Genomic DNA, 18,925 nt, shown 5'->3' on the forward strand with positions numbered 1-18,925 from the left:
CATCTCACTTGCTCTTTCTCGCTGTGAACAGTAATGGCTGTAATAATGCCCCCTAGGGGTTGGGAGGTATATCGATATTGAAAACCAGAATATCGATATTAAACCGTTTTTAAAAACATCAATGTTAATATTTGTATCGATTTTTATGCACAGCTCTAATAAAGACTAAGGCTGGGTATCGTCTAGGATGAACTGATTCAATACAATTCTTGATTCATAGCTCAGCTTGATTTGATTTGACTCCAATATCGATATTTATTACTTTCAAATTAACGCTCAAAGTCATTCAATCAACAAAACCAGCCAAATATTATATTTATGTTCAATTTATTGAATTTATTTGTCGATTTTTCTGCACAGTCCTAATAAAGACGGTACCTGCTGCACAGCTGGAAGACGGTCTCCGGTCGACCCTCCAGCTCCGACCTGCTGTGAACCAGCTCCCACACACACAGGTCCTCTGAACCTGCAAACACCACAGACAGTCACTCAGCTGAACGTCCGGCTAACGTTAACACGCTCGCCTCCGGCGGCTCACTGACCCGGGATGTTGGCCGGTCGCATCTGAAGGGCTGAAACTGGGATTAACCAGCGGAACCTGAAGGGGTCCAGATCGGCTGAGCGGGAGCTGGTCTGTAGCAGAAAACATATAAAGATGTAGAGTTTTATACCGTTTGAGTAAAAATCTGCCAACTAAAACCCAGAATGGAAGAGGACCGACCATCCTCTTCTTCAGCTTGTTGTCTCGGTGGACCAGGATGACGGCTCGTTTGAACACTGAGGAAAGCAGCAGTGGAGTTAACCTACAGCGGAAGCCTTCTTTGTTATCTTTATAGACCGTGATGATGAAATGAGTCAGAACCCACCAAACAGCGTGAGCTGAGGCTCCTTCCTCAGGCGCCGCAGACATGGCTGAGGGTTCAGCCAGACCACCGACGAGTGGACCAGAAACTCTCCCATGGAGATCTCTGTTACCTGTAGGGGGGACCGGGAGGACGGTATGACGTTACACCTTTCAGGAGGTTACCTGGCCCCTCTGATCCATCATTGGTTTGGTTGTTTACCTGTTTGTCAGCGCCACTCTGCTCCGCTACCAGCTGGTCAAACACGCAGCCGTAATCCTCGTAGATCTTCTGCATCTCATTGATGTGGCTCGCTACCTTCTCCATCGCTCTCAGCGCCTCTGAGTGGACGAGGGAAGAAATGCAGGCTGTGAGAAGATATGCTGTTTACCTGTCAGGTGTGTGTGTGTGTTACCTGTCAAGTGTGTGTGTTACCCGTCAGGTGTGTGTTTCCCATCAGTTGTGTGTGTTACCTGTCAGATGTGTGTGTTACTTGTCAGGTGTGTGTTACCTGTCAGGTGTGTGCGTTTCCCATCAGGAGTGTGTTACCTGCCAGATGTGTGTGTTACCCGTCAGGTGTGTGTGTGTGTGTGTGTGTGTGTGTTACACGTCAGGTGTGTGTGTGTTACCTGTCAGGTGTATGTTACCTGTCAGGTGTATGTGTTACCTGTCAGGTGTGTGTTACGTGCCAGGCTCGTGTTACCTGTCACGTGTGTGTTACTTGTCAGGTGTATGTGTGTTACCTGTCAGGTGTATGTGTGTTACCTGTCAGGTGTATGTGTGTTACCTGTCAGGTGTGTGTTACGTGCCAGGCTCGTGTTACCTGTCAAGTGTGTGTTACCTGTCAGGTGTGTGTGTTACCTGTCAGGTGTGTGTGTTGCCTGTCAGGTGTATGTGTGTTACCTGTCAGGTGTGTGTTACGTGCCAGGCTCGTGTTACCTGTCAGGTGTATGTGTGTTACCTGTCAGGTGTGTGTTACCTGTCAGGTGTGTGTGTGTGTTGACTGTCAGGTGTGTGTGTGTGTTGACTGTAAGGTGTGTGTGTGTTACCTGTAAGGTGTGTGTGTGTGTGTTACTTGTAAGGTGTGTGTTACTTGTAAGGTGTGTGTTACTTGTAAGGTGTGTGTTACTTGTCAGGTGTGTGTGTGTCACCTGTCAGGTGTGTGTGTGTTACCTGTCAGGTGTGTGTGTGTTACCTGTCAGGTGTGTGTGTGTGTTACCTGTCAGGTGTGTGTGTGTGTTACCTGTCAGGTGTGTGTGTTCGGTGCTCTCGGCATCAGTCAGGGACACCAGCTCTCTCAGCAGCAGTGGGTACTTCAGGACTCTCTGAACAGGTTTGATGAGGAATGACTCCAGAGAAGACGAGTGTTGATTGGTCGGATTCCTCGTCTCCAGGAAGTGCTTGAAGGCCGCGTCTGTTTTTGCTGAGTCACAGAAGCAACTGTCAGACTCCTGCCACTCTCGTGTTGGATCAGATCAAATAGCGATCACAGGTGGAACAACTTTCCCCTCATAACCATGTCAGCACAGGGCGTGTTTGGGCGTGTGATGGTCACCTCTTTCCAGAACCTTCTGGACCTTGATGTGGTTGGCACAGAAGCCGCTGTACAGCTTGAAGTGGTCGGCGTAATAAAGAAAGGATCCACCCAATGAGAAGAGGAGCATCTGAAGAAAAGGAGTAGCAGAAAAGGACGATACGTTCAATAAAAGACATGATAATTTAATCAATTAAATGAGTGTTTTAATGTAAAACTGAGGAGGGAATCAGAAGGTTTTTCTCACCTTAAACTGTTGAGGCGTTTCCAAACTGCTGAAGTCTGGACAGGCGGCGATTCTCTCCTCCAGCGTCTGGAGGAAAACTCTCTGGAAGTCCAACATCTCCGGCAGACTGCCGAACAGCGCCTCCATCTGATGGGCAAACAACCCCATGAGGACCAGAAACTCAACCTGCCGGCTAACGGCACAGTCTCCCTCTGCTCCGCTCTTACCTCGTCTTTACTGAGGAACGTCTCGCTCTGCAGCGGCGTCAGGTAGAGGTCGAACAGACACACCAGATCCTGACGGGAAGAGAAAAATTAACCATAGAGCCGAGATAGAGCAGAACAACGGGGAAAATATACGTAAAAAATGGAGACGCACAAAATAAAACCTTAAAAACAGAGTCGGAGATTACAAAAAGCTGAAGTAATTGAAGTCTTATTGTCAGAAAAAAAGGAGAAAAAAAAGGAGAAAAAAAAGAAAAAAAGGGAAAAAAAGAAGAAAAAAAGGGGAAAAAAAGGAAAAAGGAAAAAAAGGGGGAAAAAAGATTAAAAAAAAGAAAAAAAAGGGGAAAAAAAGAAAAAAAGGGAAAAAAATAAGAAAAAAAGGAAAAAGGAAAAAAAGGGGTAAAAAAGAAGAAAAAAAAAGAAACCCCACCTTGACGTAGGATTTCTCCGTGTCGACCAGCTCCTGGATGACTTTCCGCAGGCGCTGACAAACGCTGAGGTGGGCGGGGCTCGCCGGCTGCAGACAGCCGTCTCTGCTGTACGGGTTCGTAGGAACGTCCACGTCTGACGCTCCGCTGTCTGTGAAGGTCTGGTACCGGGAAAAGACCCGTTCTGCATTCTGGAAGGAGGATGTGGAGGAACCACTGGTTGTTACTCTTCTCACAAACCCAAGTTTACGACATGTTGGATCATCAGCTGAGAGAGAAACCTGTGAATGACTCATAAACACCTGAATATATGCAGGTTTCCTCTAGATCAAGGAACCTCCGCTACATTAAAATCATAAAACAGCCGGGCGGCACTTTTCTGGGTCGTATCCGGTGCTTTCCTGTAACTTTCACAGAACCTTCTTAGAACCTACCAGGTAGTTTAAAATATCTCTGCAAACTACAAGGCACTCGGCCAAGAACTTTCAGAGGTAAACTCCAGAACGTACCTTATGCCTTGCAGAACTTATCGTGGAACCTGCTAAGTTCTGGAAAGTACCAGAAAAGTTCAATCAAAGCTCCAAAATCCATCTTCCTACATAAGCCCCATCAGAGTTTTCTCCTACAGATCCCCTGACAATGCAGCCCCGTATGTTTCAGACTAGAACCCATAAAGTTCTGGAAAGTGTCTGGTAAGTCAAGAAAAGTCAGTGACAGGTTCTAAAGCTCCAGCAGTTCTGGAGAGTACCCGATAAGTTCCCGGTACAGTTTTAGTAAGTAGTTCTCAGTTTTGGTTCAATGTCTTCCTACCACATGTTGGTGGGTGGAGCCAGATCCTGCCTTGGACCGGGCCAATCAGAACCTACGATTTTTGGAAACGTTCTGGTTTCTCTTGCTTGAATAAGATTTATAAATCCCCTCTGATAAAATCGGTATAGGAACAAACCTAAATGAACCACTCTGACCTGCTGGGATATTCTGTAATATTTAGCCACAGACTATAATGCTTTATTTTTTTAAAGTAACAAGAAGATCCAGTTCTTGGCTCCACAGCTCAGACTCAGAGCAGAAACACCGTCAAACAGGTCACAAAATGTTACAGCTACATCCAGCTCTGCTTGTGGTTCAAGAATATTTTAGACGTAACTTGTGATTTATTTGAAGCATAAACTCTTGCCCATGATATACACAATGCTCAATATTATTATATGGATAATTAAACAATCAGGAATCTGTTTAATAGGCGCTTAGTTGAGTTAATGAAAAAAAATCAACTTTAGAGGACAGTTTGTGATGTTGGAGGTGTCCTTTAGCGCCACCTCCTGGACGGAGTCCAAATTGTATTCTGTCCACCAGAAACCAGAGGACATCCTGGTTCTGCTTGCATTAAAACCTGCATGATTCACTGAACCAGAACCAGCCGGCTGCAGAGTTAGAACCTGGATGCAGCTGTGGATCGAGACCACCCGTTGATCCATACGCCTCCAGAAACCCAAACGCCGTTAAACTGAGGCAGCAGGCAGCCGGTCTGAGAGCAGCTCCTCTGCACCTCGTTCATCTTCATAATCCGGACAGTAATAAAAGAGCCGGCGGGCCTGTCGCCCTGCAGCCGCAGAGCTTTTAATAACCACCAAGTACCAGACGCAGCTCTCTAGCTTGCAGAAAGGATATATATATATATACATATATATATATATATAATTTAAGTTAATACTACAGTTGCTACATCCTCCCAACCAATCACAACGCAGACCCAGAAACCAAGCTCCGCCCCCCTCAAAGAGTTCAGAGAGCACCCAAAACTTGCCATTTTGGTAAGAAGTTGGTTGAATAAAGGGTTGAGGTTGAATTCAGTAATTGTTGATCTGTATCCAAAAACAGGTCGTTAAGCAACAGTATAAAATGTCCAGGGCTGCACTTAAAATATATGTTTTGAATTTGTTGATAATTATCAATATCGATCAATATGATTTCTATTTTATCTACTTGTTTTTTTTTTCTATATCATCCAGCCCTAGAAACAAGCACTTGATCTGTAGAGGAAAGACCAACCCAGTAGAGCATGCACTCAGTTAATATATTCAAACACAAATTTACCGTAACTAAACCAAGAAAATGAAATTAAAGAAGTTCTGCATGACTGGCCCATAATGCCTCCGTTTGGGTCCGGTCTGAGCAGAGCACCTTCTCCCAGATGTTTGCTGCTGCAAACGTCTCTTCCATCAAAGCCAGAAGCGGAGTCAGGAATAAATTACACCGCAGAGGATTTTTTTTAAGTACTTGACTTCTGAAAGCGATTTGTTGCATTAAAGTTTATTTAGGTTAAGCAAAGCAGTGGGTTAAAAGCTGATGTATGCCGCACCTTTCAGATTTTGTAAAAAAATCTAGAAAACTATGCATCGTTCTCCTTCCACCTCATAATTCTGCTGCACTGTGTGCTCTTTAGTGACTTAAAATCCCAATAAGTGCATTTAACTTTTGGTAGGTGCCGTACGTCCATGTCTCTGCTCTAAATTACATCCAGACTTCACTGCAGCTTCAGAGAATATTTGGTTTCTCTCGTTTTTGGGCGTTCTGGGTGGAGTGGCAGTAAACCAGCTAGCTCCACCCCGGCTCTGTGCTTCTGCCTCTAGTCCTCTCTGACGCGAAGGAGCAGCGTCTCGTCCCGCTCGGTTCAGTCCGATCATAATGAGATCAATCAGAGAGCGTCCGTCGGGTTTTACCAGCAGAGCCACGGCGTCTGGAGGTCGCTGGCAGCCCAGGCAGCAGATCACCTCGTCCAGCAACTCCAGTCCGACTCCCTCGGCCTCCTCCAGGGCGTCCGTGTCCTCCTCCGGCGGCAGCACCCAGCACAGAGCGCCCATGCTGAGGGGTCAGAGGTCGCCTCAGGGATCCGTCCCTGACCAGGAGCTGCTCACAGACATCCGCGAGCTCCTGCAGGAGGATTAGTCTGCTCCGACTTCACAAACACTCCTGATGGCGTAAACCCAGATTACCGGGCTGACTGCGGGTCATGTGATCCGTTGGGGGGGGGGGGGGGGGGGTTAAAGGATCCTTGCAGCTCACTTTAAGGATCCTGGTAGGGAAGAGTCACTGCATGCTCAAAGAGCTGCTAAAGTTTGGGAAGAGGTCAAAACATCAATTCACAGCTCGGTCTGCAAGGCTCTGAAAAAGATGCATTTCTTTTACAGAATTCCAAAAAACGTCTTGAGTTTATTCTGGGACATTATTGGCTCGATCGGCTTTCTTCTCCAAAAATCCGAGGGTCACAAAAACTCCTGATTGACCGATGAACTCAGAAATAAAATGTTCACCCTGACACTTAATGAACCCTTTAAATTAATTTAACTCTGGGTTGACCCTGAGGGTGAATCTCCTGCAGGAGACGACCTGATGCAGCTTCAGCACAACAGCAGAGTCCAAAACATGAGGGAAACCAGTGAAATGGGACCGGTACAGAACTATCAGACTGTTTCAGAGCGGTGATGGTATACAATAATAATAATAATAATAATAATAATAATAATAATAATAATAATAGTATGCTTGTCTTTGGAGCGAAAGAAAAGGAAAAGAGGGATCCGTCTGGGGTTAAAACCTAAATGCATAGTTTAAGATCTTTCTATGGTGAAAAACTCTGAACCTGAATTAAAAACTCCTTCTATTAAAGCTGTAGTTGTTAATCCTGTTCAGAAACACTTTTTGTTATACTGGGTAAAATGATCCTTCCATTCTGAAAGTTGTCAATACATTATGTATTCAGAAAAAGAAGGTTAAATGTTTTTTCTCTGTGGGAGCTGCAGGCCTGTAAAATCTAACCAATCCCTGCTGTTCGGCCCAAATGGCAGGGATTGGTTAGATTTTTGGTCCTGATCTCAGGTTCCAGGTGTATCTCCTTATCTATTGGTTGTCCCACATGTAATCATTCTAACGTGCTCATGTAACGTTAATGTGTGTGCTCGTTCCTTCATAGTTTCCGCTTGCTGGCTGCGCATGAAGAATTCTAGTTTTTAAATATCAGGTTAACTTAGCGGCTAGCTTAGCGGTTAGCTTAGCGGTTAGCTTCAGTGTTAGCCGTTCATTTTAGCTCCGCTGTTCTCACTGTAGACTTTGAACGTGGCTGAGAGTCGCAACAAGCAAACAATGTTCATGTTTATGTGAAGAAGAGAAAGGATTTAGTAGAAAGAAACAAGACCAGAGTGGATTCGGGAGATTTTTTCCACACGAGCCCCCCTGAAGAGCGGAAGAGCAGGTAAGACGGTCTTGCAAATGCGTAGTTATTCAAAAAGCGACTTGGGGAAACTTCTGGAAAAATGGCAGACTCTAGTTTTAAGAGAAAGTTAAATAATCTACAGCATGTTAATAATAAAAACTCCTCAGACTTAAAGTTTGGTCAGGTAACCCAACAGAAACGTTTGTAGACAGTGGGAAGAAGCTGGAGTACCTGGAGAGAACCCACGCATGCACAGGGAGAACATGGCAACTACATGCACAAAGAGCCCAGGCTGGGATTTGAACCCAGGACCTTTTTGCAGCCAACAGATATTCCTGTCGTATCACATGAGTTTTAAGTGGCGTTTGAACACAAGAGAGGATCATAGTACTTCTCAACCTGCTGAATCTTTTGGGCTTGACCCGCCTTTCAAGCCCAAAAGCTTCAGAGGAAGGGTTTAACTGAGCCGATAGGTGCATCTCTCCATGTCAGACTGAAAGCTCACCTGTTCAGGTGTGTCCTGCACCGGCGTCATGGGCGTGTCGCCACCAGCAGGAGGCGGGGCATCTGAGACACAAAAAAGGAGGTTTCAGGGTCAGTTTTCCACATTTTTTGCATTAAATCTCACAACTATAAAAAAATAAACGCTTCAGCACTCTAGTCTGTGACTCAGCAAAGAATCCCAGTCGGTTCTGGCTGGAAATGACAAAAACAGATGAAGTTTAACATTTTTAGCCCAGAGAATGTCACGGCTAGCCAAGAAATGATTCCAATAAAGTAAGTTTTGGCTTTCTAGCAGCTGCACCGATACGAGTAGCTAAAGGGAGACTAGAAATTAGCATTCAGGTGATTTGTTTTTGTGTTTAAAGGTTCCCATGTGCTGCTGGTTCTTCATTTGGTTCTGAAGTTCGATTTAACAGAATCTCTCCTACGTTGACCCACCAAGGCTTTGCTTCATGTCTAACGCTCTAACAGCCGGGCTTCACGTCCTTCTACCCGTAATTTGTTGTTTTTTTGTGCATCTTGGTTCGACGGGTTTTGCAGCTGAAATCCCAGCGGATCAGTGAGCCGGATCAGGTTCTGCTCTTCGGTTTTACTGGACCCAGGGTGTTTTTGGGCCTATTCTCTCTGCTGCCTGTAGGTGTGAGCATATGAGACATCTGGGTTGTGAGTTACCTGCGGTCCAGGTGTGCAGGTCGGTGGGAGCCGAGCGTTTGACCCAGAGTTCTGCCGGGTCGGTTGGGTCAGGCCAGACGACGGTGGGCTCCTCCAGGTCGGGCCGCTCGTCTCTGCTCAGCAGCAGCTGGAGCCTCTGGTGTTTGAAGAGCGTCTGTAGGAGGTCCAGGTCCAGTCCGGACACAGCCGACCCGTTCACTGCCAGGACCTCGTCTCCGGCCAGGAGGCCTGATGGGACACAGGGAGCCAGAGTTTTAGATTTTCTAAATAAAATCACTTTTATCGCACGCAGCTCTTGTTTTCTGACAGTTTCAGATCAATTTCACGTGTTTCCGAAAGCAAATATTAAATTTTAAATTGTAAAAATTAATTACTACTCAATGTTAAATGTTTTTTGTTTTTTTTACCGTGGTTAGCCATTAAAACAGCAGAAAAGGAGTTTGATGTAAACTTTTAAACAACAGGAAAGGAAAGAAATCTAAAAATGATTCAATTTCCTTATTTTTTCCTTTACAAACTGTGGCCACAAGAAAAATAAAATTGTTTCTGCTAATTCTTACATTTAAAGCAGCATTTCATCACATTTTATGAATAATTAAGAAAGCTAAACGTTTGTGCTGGAGGCAGAACAAATGCGCCCCCTGGTGGCGACACATTAAACCCCCTCTTGCCTGTGAAACCAGAAGCTGGAGCTGTGCAGATGTTGCAGATGTTTTTTTACCTTCTCTGGCCGACAGCCCCAGCGGGTCAACCTCACTGACGAACACGTGACTTTGACCCGCTCCGTCCACGTGACCCGTCACCGCGAAACCTGCCGGACGACAGACCGGACCGTTAAATATTTCGATGACTCTTTTGTTTTAATGTAAATTTAATTTAAGCCAATATCTCCTTGGAAACATCCGGTTTATGTGGGTTTTAATCTTTATAGAAGAAAATGAAACGAAACACATGCAGCTGTGGTTGGGACGGTTTTGTTATCTGGACTCTTATTTGGTCCAAACCCAGTCAGGAAATGTTTCCTCACCAAAGTCCTGGTCCGTGTTGGGTCGACAGACGATCAGGGTGAAGACGGCGCTGGTAGAAGGATGCTGCTCCTCACGCCGCTGTAGAGCAGATTATTATTATTATTATTATTATTATTATTATTATTATTATTATTATTATTATTATAACAATAGAGCAGATTATTATTGTTATTATTATTATTATTATTGTTATTATTATTATTATTATTATTATTATTATTATAGAGCAGATCATTATTATTATTATTATTATCATCATTATTATTATTATCATTATAATAGAGCAGATCATTATTATTATTATTATTATTATTATTATTATTATTATTATTATTATTATTATTATTATTATTATTATAGAGCAGATCATTATTATTATTATTATTAATATTATAGAGCAGATTATTATTATTAATATAATAGAGCAGATCATCATTATTATTATTATTATAGTTATTATTATTATTATTATTATTATTATTATTATTATTATTATTATTATTATTATTATTATTATTATTATTATTATTATTATTATTATTATTATTATTATTATTATTATTATTTTAGAGCAGATCAGAGGACCGTTAATCATCCCATAAGATTCAGTTCAGAATCAAGCGTCCATAATGTTTCATTGTGGTTCTGATCATTATTCTGGGGCCTTTTTTCAACTGCATCAGTGAAAGTCTGAGATTTGGGTTAAAACTGTCGACAATATTTGAGAATGCGGGTCGCTAAGTTGCATTTATTCTCTCCAATAGTTCCTGTGTTGCGTCCTAACATTTCCCCCCTGAATTACACAAGTTAAGATCATTTTGGTTCACAATGGCTGCGCTCTAAAGAAAAACAACTTTTAGAACCTTTAAAATCTATGACATCTGCAAAATCGCTTCAAATTCTGGGGAACACTGAAGATGAGCATTTAAAAATGATTTTGCACAAAGACGAACATGATCCCTTTTCAGCGGTCGGTTTGTGGAGGATCGAGGAATGTAAAGATGCTTTTTACACAAATAAAACTCTCATAGCGGTAACACACCAGAACGGTCGCAAATTCATCAACTCTAGAATTAATTTCTTTAATCATCTTTAATCATTTTGTAGATGTATTGTGTAAATACACACATCCCCTTCATCTGCCAGTTTTAGTAGAAGAGTGATTTTAAAGCAATTATATGCTAAAGCAGGAAAAAAGTTACTATAAAGTTATTATATTATACTTTATACTTAAACTAACTATACAAACAGATTTACCCATTTTATTTCCTAGTGTGTGAGAGAGAGAAAGAGTGGCAGCCATTAAATAATAAAACAAATAAAGTGTGAGTGTGGGGCTGTTACCGGCTTTAAATTAGCTCTAACAGCTAATGTGTGTGGAAGAGAGGAATGCTAACAAACACCCCTTTAAGCTGGAAATCACAAATTATACAAAAAGTAAAACTATCAAAGGCAATTTCAATATAACACAAAGTAAAGGATTCACTAGATGACAAAGCATTGAATATTTTGTAATACATAACACTGATTGTTGTATATCTGGTCTATTATGTAGAAAAAAAGTGGAAAACACTTTAGAGAGGCAACAAATCCACTTTCTTTTGCTAAAATTAAATTAATTAATGGACTATAGTATTTTACAAAGAATGTTTAAAGCACATAAAAACATATTACCAACAATCATTCAAAAAAGATTTAGAAAAAGAGATGAATTATTATTATTTAAAAAGGAGCTGAGTAAAGAAAAACCCAAATTTAGAACAAATGTGATGTGTTTCTGTGAAATGAATCAGTTTATAGAACAATCTGAACAAATAAATCAAAGAATAAAATCAATATTTGCATTTAAAAGCACAATAAAAGCAGATGTGCTGAGTGAATGTCAGCAACGCCTGATTGTAAATAATCATGTCAAATTTTATGTTTTATTTCAAGAGTACGCAGAAAATAAAGCTAAAGTAAAATCTGACTTTCAGTTTGGGAGGACAGACATTTCATTTAGTTATCTTTGCTTTGGTTATGTATATTTTGATGCTTATTGTGTTGTTTGTAATTTAAGTTCTTTGTAAACATATTTCTTTAGGTAAAGGGGTAGATAACACAAGATTGTTCTTCACCCTGTTTCATTCAGGAGTTTGGAACATTTGTTTTTATGTTTTATTGTTTTGTTTCAACATAATGAATGAAATAAAATATTTATCACCAGACAGAATCATGGCGCCACTCAATCAATCTGAAACACTTAGACCAAGCCCACTGTTTTTATTAACATTTTAATTAGCTAAGTAAAGACACATTAAGACGGCGATATGTTTTACAAGTGTGACTTGGCCAAGGCCGACCAAAGGTTTAACATAGTCCAGGACTGTTTCTTGTCATACATCCCTAAGCCTGGCAAGCTTGATAACAGAAAAGTTTTCTTTTAGTCACAAACCTACAGTTATCCTACAAATTTCCCTCTAATTTGTTGCATTTTGTTTTATTATATGTAACATTTTTAGCACTAATATCACAAAATCTGTTTCAATAATAACTATGTTAATTTTATTTATTTATTTTTTCGCTGAAAAATATATATAAAATTAAGTTTAATCCCTTTTCAATTTGATAAAAACATTCAAATCACCTGCAGTTCCGCCACATGTCCTGCAGAGGGCAGCACCTCCCTGTGCTTGGATGCAGAGGTCACGGCCTGGAGGCGGAAACAGCAGAAAAACTGTTATGTTCCGTAATAAATTGGCTGAACCTGATCACTGAAACGTAAAGTGGAGAAATTTAATGAAAATATGAGTGAAAATACATCAAAGGAACAAAAAGTACGGGTCCGTTCTGTGTGGTAAAAGTGATAAATGACAGGAGCGAAGGACGCGAGGAAGGAAATGAAACAAGGCGGCAGCAGGATGTGGAGGAGGCACAGACTGGGGTGGTGTTGGGGGGGCTAAAGAGAAAGGTGGAGGTCATGTGTGGAGAGAGGAGGCGGTGGGGGGGTCATCGCCTGCCTGTCAGGGGCAACAAACACCGAGGGACAAAGGAATTCTGGGAAATAAAAGGCCCTGCGAGCGTTTAATCCTCAACAGCTCCTGTGTTCACAGACCAGCAGGCAGCTCTCAAACAGCCGCGCAGCTCCACAAACATCATCTCTCCAGACTAACCCTAACCCCCCCCTCTTTGTTCATCTCTGTTTACTAAACCGTAGCTCCACCAAGAACAAACCAGAAACAGACGATCTGGTTCTCAGAAACCTGCAGAACCTCAGCGTGATGAAAGCGTTGGAGACAAAGTTCCCCCCCAAACTGTTAAGAGTCAGCGGCGTTTCCTGACAACCTGCAGGCTACAATGTCTTCATGTCTTTTTTTAATGCTGGCGTATGAACAAACATGTAGCTCATTTCCAAAGGACGCTTTTTAAATTATCTGCACGGTTTTCTTTGTGCCTTATGGAAAAGACAGGCTTCAAAATAGTGATATACATAACTTTCACAGCGGTTACCTTGTAAAACATGAGTAAATTTACTTTAAATTCTGTATGTTTTTAAGTGAACAGAGATAATACATCCCATTTTAATTTTATTGTCTGCGTCAATAAAACTGCATGTGTTTTAGAGCAATAACACTAAAACACATGCAAAGTCAAATGACTTTTAGATTATTGTGAATCTGCACTAAATTAATAAATAAACTTAATTCAATATATGGTCACCTGTGGGCATAAAAAGCTATTTTGACAGATATTTAACTTTCACAGCGATTACACTGTAAAACATGAGTAAATTCACTTTAAATTCTGTACGTTTTTAAATGAACATTTTAATTTTATTGTCTGCATCAATAAAACTGCATGTGTTTTAGAGTAATAACACACTAAAACACATGCAAAGTCAAATGACTTTTAGATTATTGTGAATCTGCACTAAATTAATAAATAAACGTAATTCAATATATGGTCACCTGTGGGCATAAAAAGCTACATTTTGATAGATATTTAACTTTCACAGCGGTTACACTGTAAAACATGAGTAAATTCACTTTAAATTCTGTACGTTTTTAAATGAACATTTTAATTTTATTGTCTACATCAATAAAACTGCATGTGTTTTAGAGTAATAACACACTAAAACATGCAAAGTCAAATGACTTTTAGATTATTGTGAATCTGCACTAAATTAATAAATAAACTTAATTCAATATATGGTCACCTGTGGGCATAAAAAGCTACATTTTGACAGATATTTAACTTTCACAGCGGTTACACTGTAAAACATGAGTAAATTCACTTTAAATTCTGTACATTTTTAAATGAACATTTTAATTTTATTGTCTACATCAATAAAACTGCATGTGTTTTAGAGCAATAACAAACTAAAACACATGCAAAAGTCAAATGACTCTTAGATTATTGTGAATCTGTGCTAAATTGATTAATAAACATGATCACCTATGGGCAGAAAATATGTATAACTTTCACAGCAGTTAAAGTGTACAACATTAGCAAATTCACTCTAATCTCTGTACATTTTTAAATATGCTGTTATGAATTTAGATGACACATACAGCCCATTTTAAATAATTTCTCTCTGGGATTATTGAATTATTTCTGATTCTGATTTAAACAGTAACACTAAACATAAGTAAAATCATTGTGAATCAGTGCAGTCAACATAAACTGGCTTTAATGCAACATTTTAATTAAATATCTATATTCATTATTATTCCAAACATCTTCCAGAGGAGAGTTTGATGTTCAAACGAGACAAAGATTGGGCAAAAAGACAAAAATAACGTTTGGCTTTTAAGCCTAAAATTGGCGTAGAGACTGTGAAGCACGGCGGTGGCAGCATCATGATGCTGAGGAGCGGCTTCAGCACAGGTTGATGGTTCAAATCCTGGACACAGTGGAGGTTTTCCAACAGGACGATGACGCCAAACACACATCTGGACTGGGTTAGGAGCGGGTGAAGCAGACGGACTTTAAGGTTCTAAAAACCCCACCGACCCTAACAAACTCTACCAAGAGGAGCGGCTGAAGGTCCGACCAGCCGGACGCCAGCGGGCTGCAGGCGGCGTGCCTCAGGAACAGAGGAATCCGACCGCCTCGTTAAACGGACCACGAGTGTTTGCTTCCGGCTCGTCTTTTACGGGAGGCGACGTTTATGCCTCAGAGTCCGGACGGCAGAAATCTCACCTCTGACCAGCAGACAGCAGGAGCGAGCTGGGCGGGCGGCGCAGAGACGCGACGGCGGAGAGCCTAGGACACGACACGCCGGGAAGCAACTCAGCGCCGCATCAAGACCCTCAGAGTCTGGAATTAAACTGGATTTAAAAGGGATTAAAGACCCGATCAGGGAAGAACGAGGCGGGAGGAATCACAGGGCGACAGACGAGGCAGAGAGGAGAGGATTCAGAGGCGAGGGGCGGGAACCATCATCATCACCATCATCATCTCCCATTAAGTAAAATCCAACCGAGGAGCTCTTCTCCATCCCTGCGTTCACATTCCAGGACCTCCCACTGCTTTCTGGGACTTCGCTGGAGAACGAAAGCTGAAGGCGACATGACTCAGAGTCAGAGAATCAGTCGTTGCCACGTTCATCCAGGAAGGCCAAAGCTTTGTTTTCCGCACTGAAAGACTCGTCATCGTGGTTAAAAAGCTCCCGTCACGCAGCAGCCTGGTGGCGGGCGTGGCGTTCTGATCCAGGAACCGACGCAGCTGCTCGGCTCCTGCAGAGTCCAGGCGACCCGCCGCCATCAGCTCCACGTCTTCCTCAGATCAGAACACCGGGAACCCTCCGCCGGCAGGACTGACCCGAGGAACCCAGAGACCCGGCTGCTGGTGGATCCGTTGCTGCGGAGCTGCCTCCAGGACCTGGGAAGGGTTCCTGCGCGTTCTAAAACTATCGTACCTTTGCTTGAGTTTCACTTTCCCAAAACGAAAAGCACTCAGAGACGGGCGGACAGACAGAAATCCCTTTTCCAGCTTCTGCCTTTCCAGCTCTCTGATTGGTCCGCTTCCTGTCAGATGATGTAAACACGGAGCCTTGATTTTCCACCAGGAATGTCAGATCTGCGCCAGACTCCGAGGGAAGAGTTTTCCCAGCAAGCCCCACCAAACCGAGCCCACAGCGTTTTTGGCCGGAGTCCGTGGGGCGGCTCCGCAGACGCTGCTGGTCAGACGCTGACCGTCAGGATGGGGAATGTAAACATGGCGCACGTGTTGCAGCGCTTGAACCGGAGCCAGAATAAACGGCCGGGCTGCAGAACGCGCAGCGGAAAGATTTATTCTCTGGAGTCTGAATCCCAGGTCCTAAAAATAGCCACGTGTTTATGAGGAGGGGACGGCGAGGAGCCGGGAATGATGGGACCTTCATCTGAGGGGCCGTAGGGGGGACAGAGAGACGGATCACCACACGAGAGCCGGTCTTTAAGGATGTTTTGACCTTTTTAGGCAAACGGAGCAGCGTTTAGCAGAAATCGCAGTACCTGGTGCTCTGAGCGCTTCTCGTCTCGGCTCCGGCTGGTTATCGCCTTCAGGGACGACGGCAGCCCTCTCCTCCGGCCTGATCCTCCTGGTACCGGCCTACAGCGCCGCCGCAGGGTCCCGTCCTCCCGGCTGCACACCTGCAGGAGCCCAAACACACAGAGGGGGACGTCACAACGGGGGCCCCACTTCACGTTTTCACTGGAAAAGCTTCAAACCTTCCCAGAACCGCCAGGCCAGTCCCGGTCATTTCAAAATACGAATTACAGAACATGACCAGGAGGTGGAAAGTCCACCACTGACTGGATGGACGGACGCAAAATGGAAAGCGTAGAAGAAAGGAAAGGGACCTTATCCAGAACTTCTAAAGAACGTTGAAACAACAAAAACAAAACCCAGATTTCTCAGAGGAGCGAAGGCGGCCAAGTGGACGGAGGTGATTCCTACCAGAGCGTGGAAGGAGGACACGGAGAAGACTCCCAGCCGACCCAGCGTGCTCTTGGCCGGACGGCTGGCCACGGCCAGGAGGCTCTTCGGGTTCGGCAGCTCGGAGCCCTGCAGGCTGGACAGGTAACACCTGAGCCGGAACAGATCCAGGTTGAGCTTCTCCAGGTTCTGCTCCCACTGCTGGATCTGAGGGGACATTTGCAGTACCAGTTAGCGCTGAAGCATGAAGAAAGTCTGCTGTCAGAGGAGGTCAAAACGGCAGCTCTGGGATCAGCTTAAACATCAAATTCTGAAAAAACGTCAAACCTGCAACTTTATTTCAGGTAGCATTGTTTTAAAGAGTCTTTAGGTTTTATTAATTCACCTAAATTAACATTTTTTGTACCCGCAGGTGCAGCAGCTTTAATATCTGAGGAGGAAAAACGGCGAACCTGGGGACTTCCCGCCCCAGAAAAGGCGGGAGTAACTATAGCAACCAGTCTCCTTGAGTCTCTCTGAGAGCAAAGAGGACAATTTTTAACCTTGGACTTTCAAACTAAAGCTAACATTATTCTAAATAAGAGCTTAGCTCATTCTTAGCTTAAAATGCTAGAAGATAAAAAGGTTTAGTATCCAATTGGCCTAAGAAGAGCTTTTCCAAGTTGCTGCACGGCACATCTGGACACGGCACATCTGGACTCGGAGATGGGGATCTTTGAGCTGCACAGCGACCAGAGCTTCCTCACAGGTGGTTGTTACAGGATCACTTCTAAAAGTTAAAGTCTCTGCAGGACGCCTGATCGCTGCAGCTTCAGGAAGCAGAACCCTAAATTAAATCAAGCTACGGGATCAGAGAAGGCCCAGTTACTGACCTGGCTCTCCACCGCCCTCCGGTTCTTCTGGTCCTTGATGATGGACAGCTGCAGCTCGGCCATCTTCTTCATCTTCCCGTCCATGTCGATCTTGTGCAGCAGCGAGTGGCTCTGGCAGCGCAGCAGCCGCAGCGTGTCCTCCCTCCCCTGGCGCCTGGCCAGCAGGGCGGCGCTAGCCGAGTGGATGGCAGTCACCCAGTTCTCCAGGTCCGTCTGGTTGGTGGCCTGACGGGACGGAGACGGACGCGGCGTTACTGCTCGCCCTACTTCCAAGCATCCCGATATAAAACATATATTCTCAAACGTTTATCTGAGTGATCATCGCGTAGTTGGTGCAGTTGGAGACATTAGCCGTGTTTCCGTCCACGCTTTTTAAGCGCATTTTGAACAATCGCGTTAGAAAAGGTTAATGGGAATGGCTAAATTGAAAACAACTGTCCTCAATTTCACAAAAAAAGTTTTTACGTTCACTTTTAAGGTGGTTTTTGGCTTTTCCGAAAAATAGTTCACGTGCAAAACCGCAGACGGAAACACATTTACCAAAGAAGTCGTGATCTAGTGAATATTTATCTCACATAATGGATGGACAGACACCTAATTCACTTTTGTTTAACCACATATTAAAGGTTTGCCTAAAATTCGGATGACAGTTGAATGGAAAAACCCTTTTCCAGTAGCGCTAACTCAGAGCAAGTCGCTACGGGTCGGGTTGCTTTTTCTGCTTGTCCATTCGTAACGGTTTCATGTAACGTCACAATTTTTAGTAGCGGTTCGCCTGCGGTCCCAACCGTTCCGAGTCTAAAAACACCATGTCGGTAGATTGCTGGCTAATGATTGATTAGGGCCTGGTGTCAGTCGTCGCAGCATATTTTAATAACCAATATATTTAACCGTTGGATCGTTTTACGGTTTGTGTTTGTTATAGCAAGCTAGCATTAGGTACAGAGCTCTCAAGCGTCACGCAGTTAGCGTGAGACATGCTTTTTCTTGACTTCACACGCCACGTGAACATTCCTCACGCTGAAAACGAAGCCCAAACTGAATGGGATGTAAATGATCCGTTCAGAGCTCGGCACACCAAGCCGTCCGATCCAACGGACGGATGTAGAAGGTTCCACTTAAGACAACTGGACATGTGAGATTGAGTTTTCACGCAAGCGTATTTCTGCCAGCGTAAACGAGCCGGGCAGGTAACGTAAAGCTGCAGTTGCCGCTTGGACAAGCTCAGTTTCACTTTCTTATCTGTTTTCTGTACTTCTGAGCTCCTACCATGGGTAAGTTTAAGTACTTAAAATGTTTTACTGGTTAATTATTGAGCTGCACGTTTCCAGACGACCCTATATGGGGTCAGACCTGGCTGGAGATTGCGTACAGTTTACGTCGCGGTTCAGATATATACACTGCAAAAATGGATCTAAAAATAAGTCAAATGTTCTTAAAGTTAGTGTATTTGAGCAGGTAAATAGGATTATTTGCCAGTGG

The 18,925-nt window shown here is 43.4% G+C and overlaps 1 protein-coding gene across 1 annotated transcript in view; it reads right to left on the reverse strand.

Moving 5' to 3' along the window:
* LOC105917453 (T-lymphoma invasion and metastasis-inducing protein 2) overlaps positions 1–18,925 on the reverse strand; it is a 35,703-nt gene that overhangs the window by 3,179 nt on the left and 13,599 nt on the right. The window contains exons 5-23 of the mRNA XM_036130436.1: positions 17,444–17,668; positions 16,593–16,778; positions 16,148–16,285; positions 14,853–14,915; positions 12,298–12,363; positions 9,671–9,749; positions 9,365–9,454; positions 8,644–8,871; positions 7,973–8,034; positions 3,257–3,445; positions 2,830–2,898; positions 2,624–2,749; positions 2,398–2,506; positions 2,086–2,265; positions 1,065–1,183; positions 867–975; positions 722–777; positions 543–633; positions 379–466 (exon numbers count right to left, since the gene is read on the reverse strand). Coding sequence (XP_035986329.1) covers positions 379–466; positions 543–633; positions 722–777; positions 867–975; positions 1,065–1,183; positions 2,086–2,265; positions 2,398–2,506; positions 2,624–2,749; positions 2,830–2,898; positions 3,257–3,445; positions 7,973–8,034; positions 8,644–8,871; positions 9,365–9,454; positions 9,671–9,749; positions 12,298–12,363; positions 14,853–14,915; positions 16,148–16,285; positions 16,593–16,778; positions 17,444–17,668 — 2,273 coding nt within the window. The remainder of the gene's footprint in view (positions 1–378; positions 467–542; positions 634–721; positions 778–866; positions 976–1,064; positions 1,184–2,085; positions 2,266–2,397; positions 2,507–2,623; positions 2,750–2,829; positions 2,899–3,256; positions 3,446–7,972; positions 8,035–8,643; positions 8,872–9,364; positions 9,455–9,670; positions 9,750–12,297; positions 12,364–14,852; positions 14,916–16,147; positions 16,286–16,592; positions 16,779–17,443; positions 17,669–18,925) is intronic.

The sequence above is a fragment of the Fundulus heteroclitus genome, unplaced genomic scaffold (assembly GCF_011125445.2).
Source record: "Fundulus heteroclitus isolate FHET01 unplaced genomic scaffold, MU-UCD_Fhet_4.1 scaffold_36, whole genome shotgun sequence".
Taxonomy (NCBI): Eukaryota; Metazoa; Chordata; class Actinopteri; order Cyprinodontiformes; family Fundulidae; genus Fundulus; species Fundulus heteroclitus.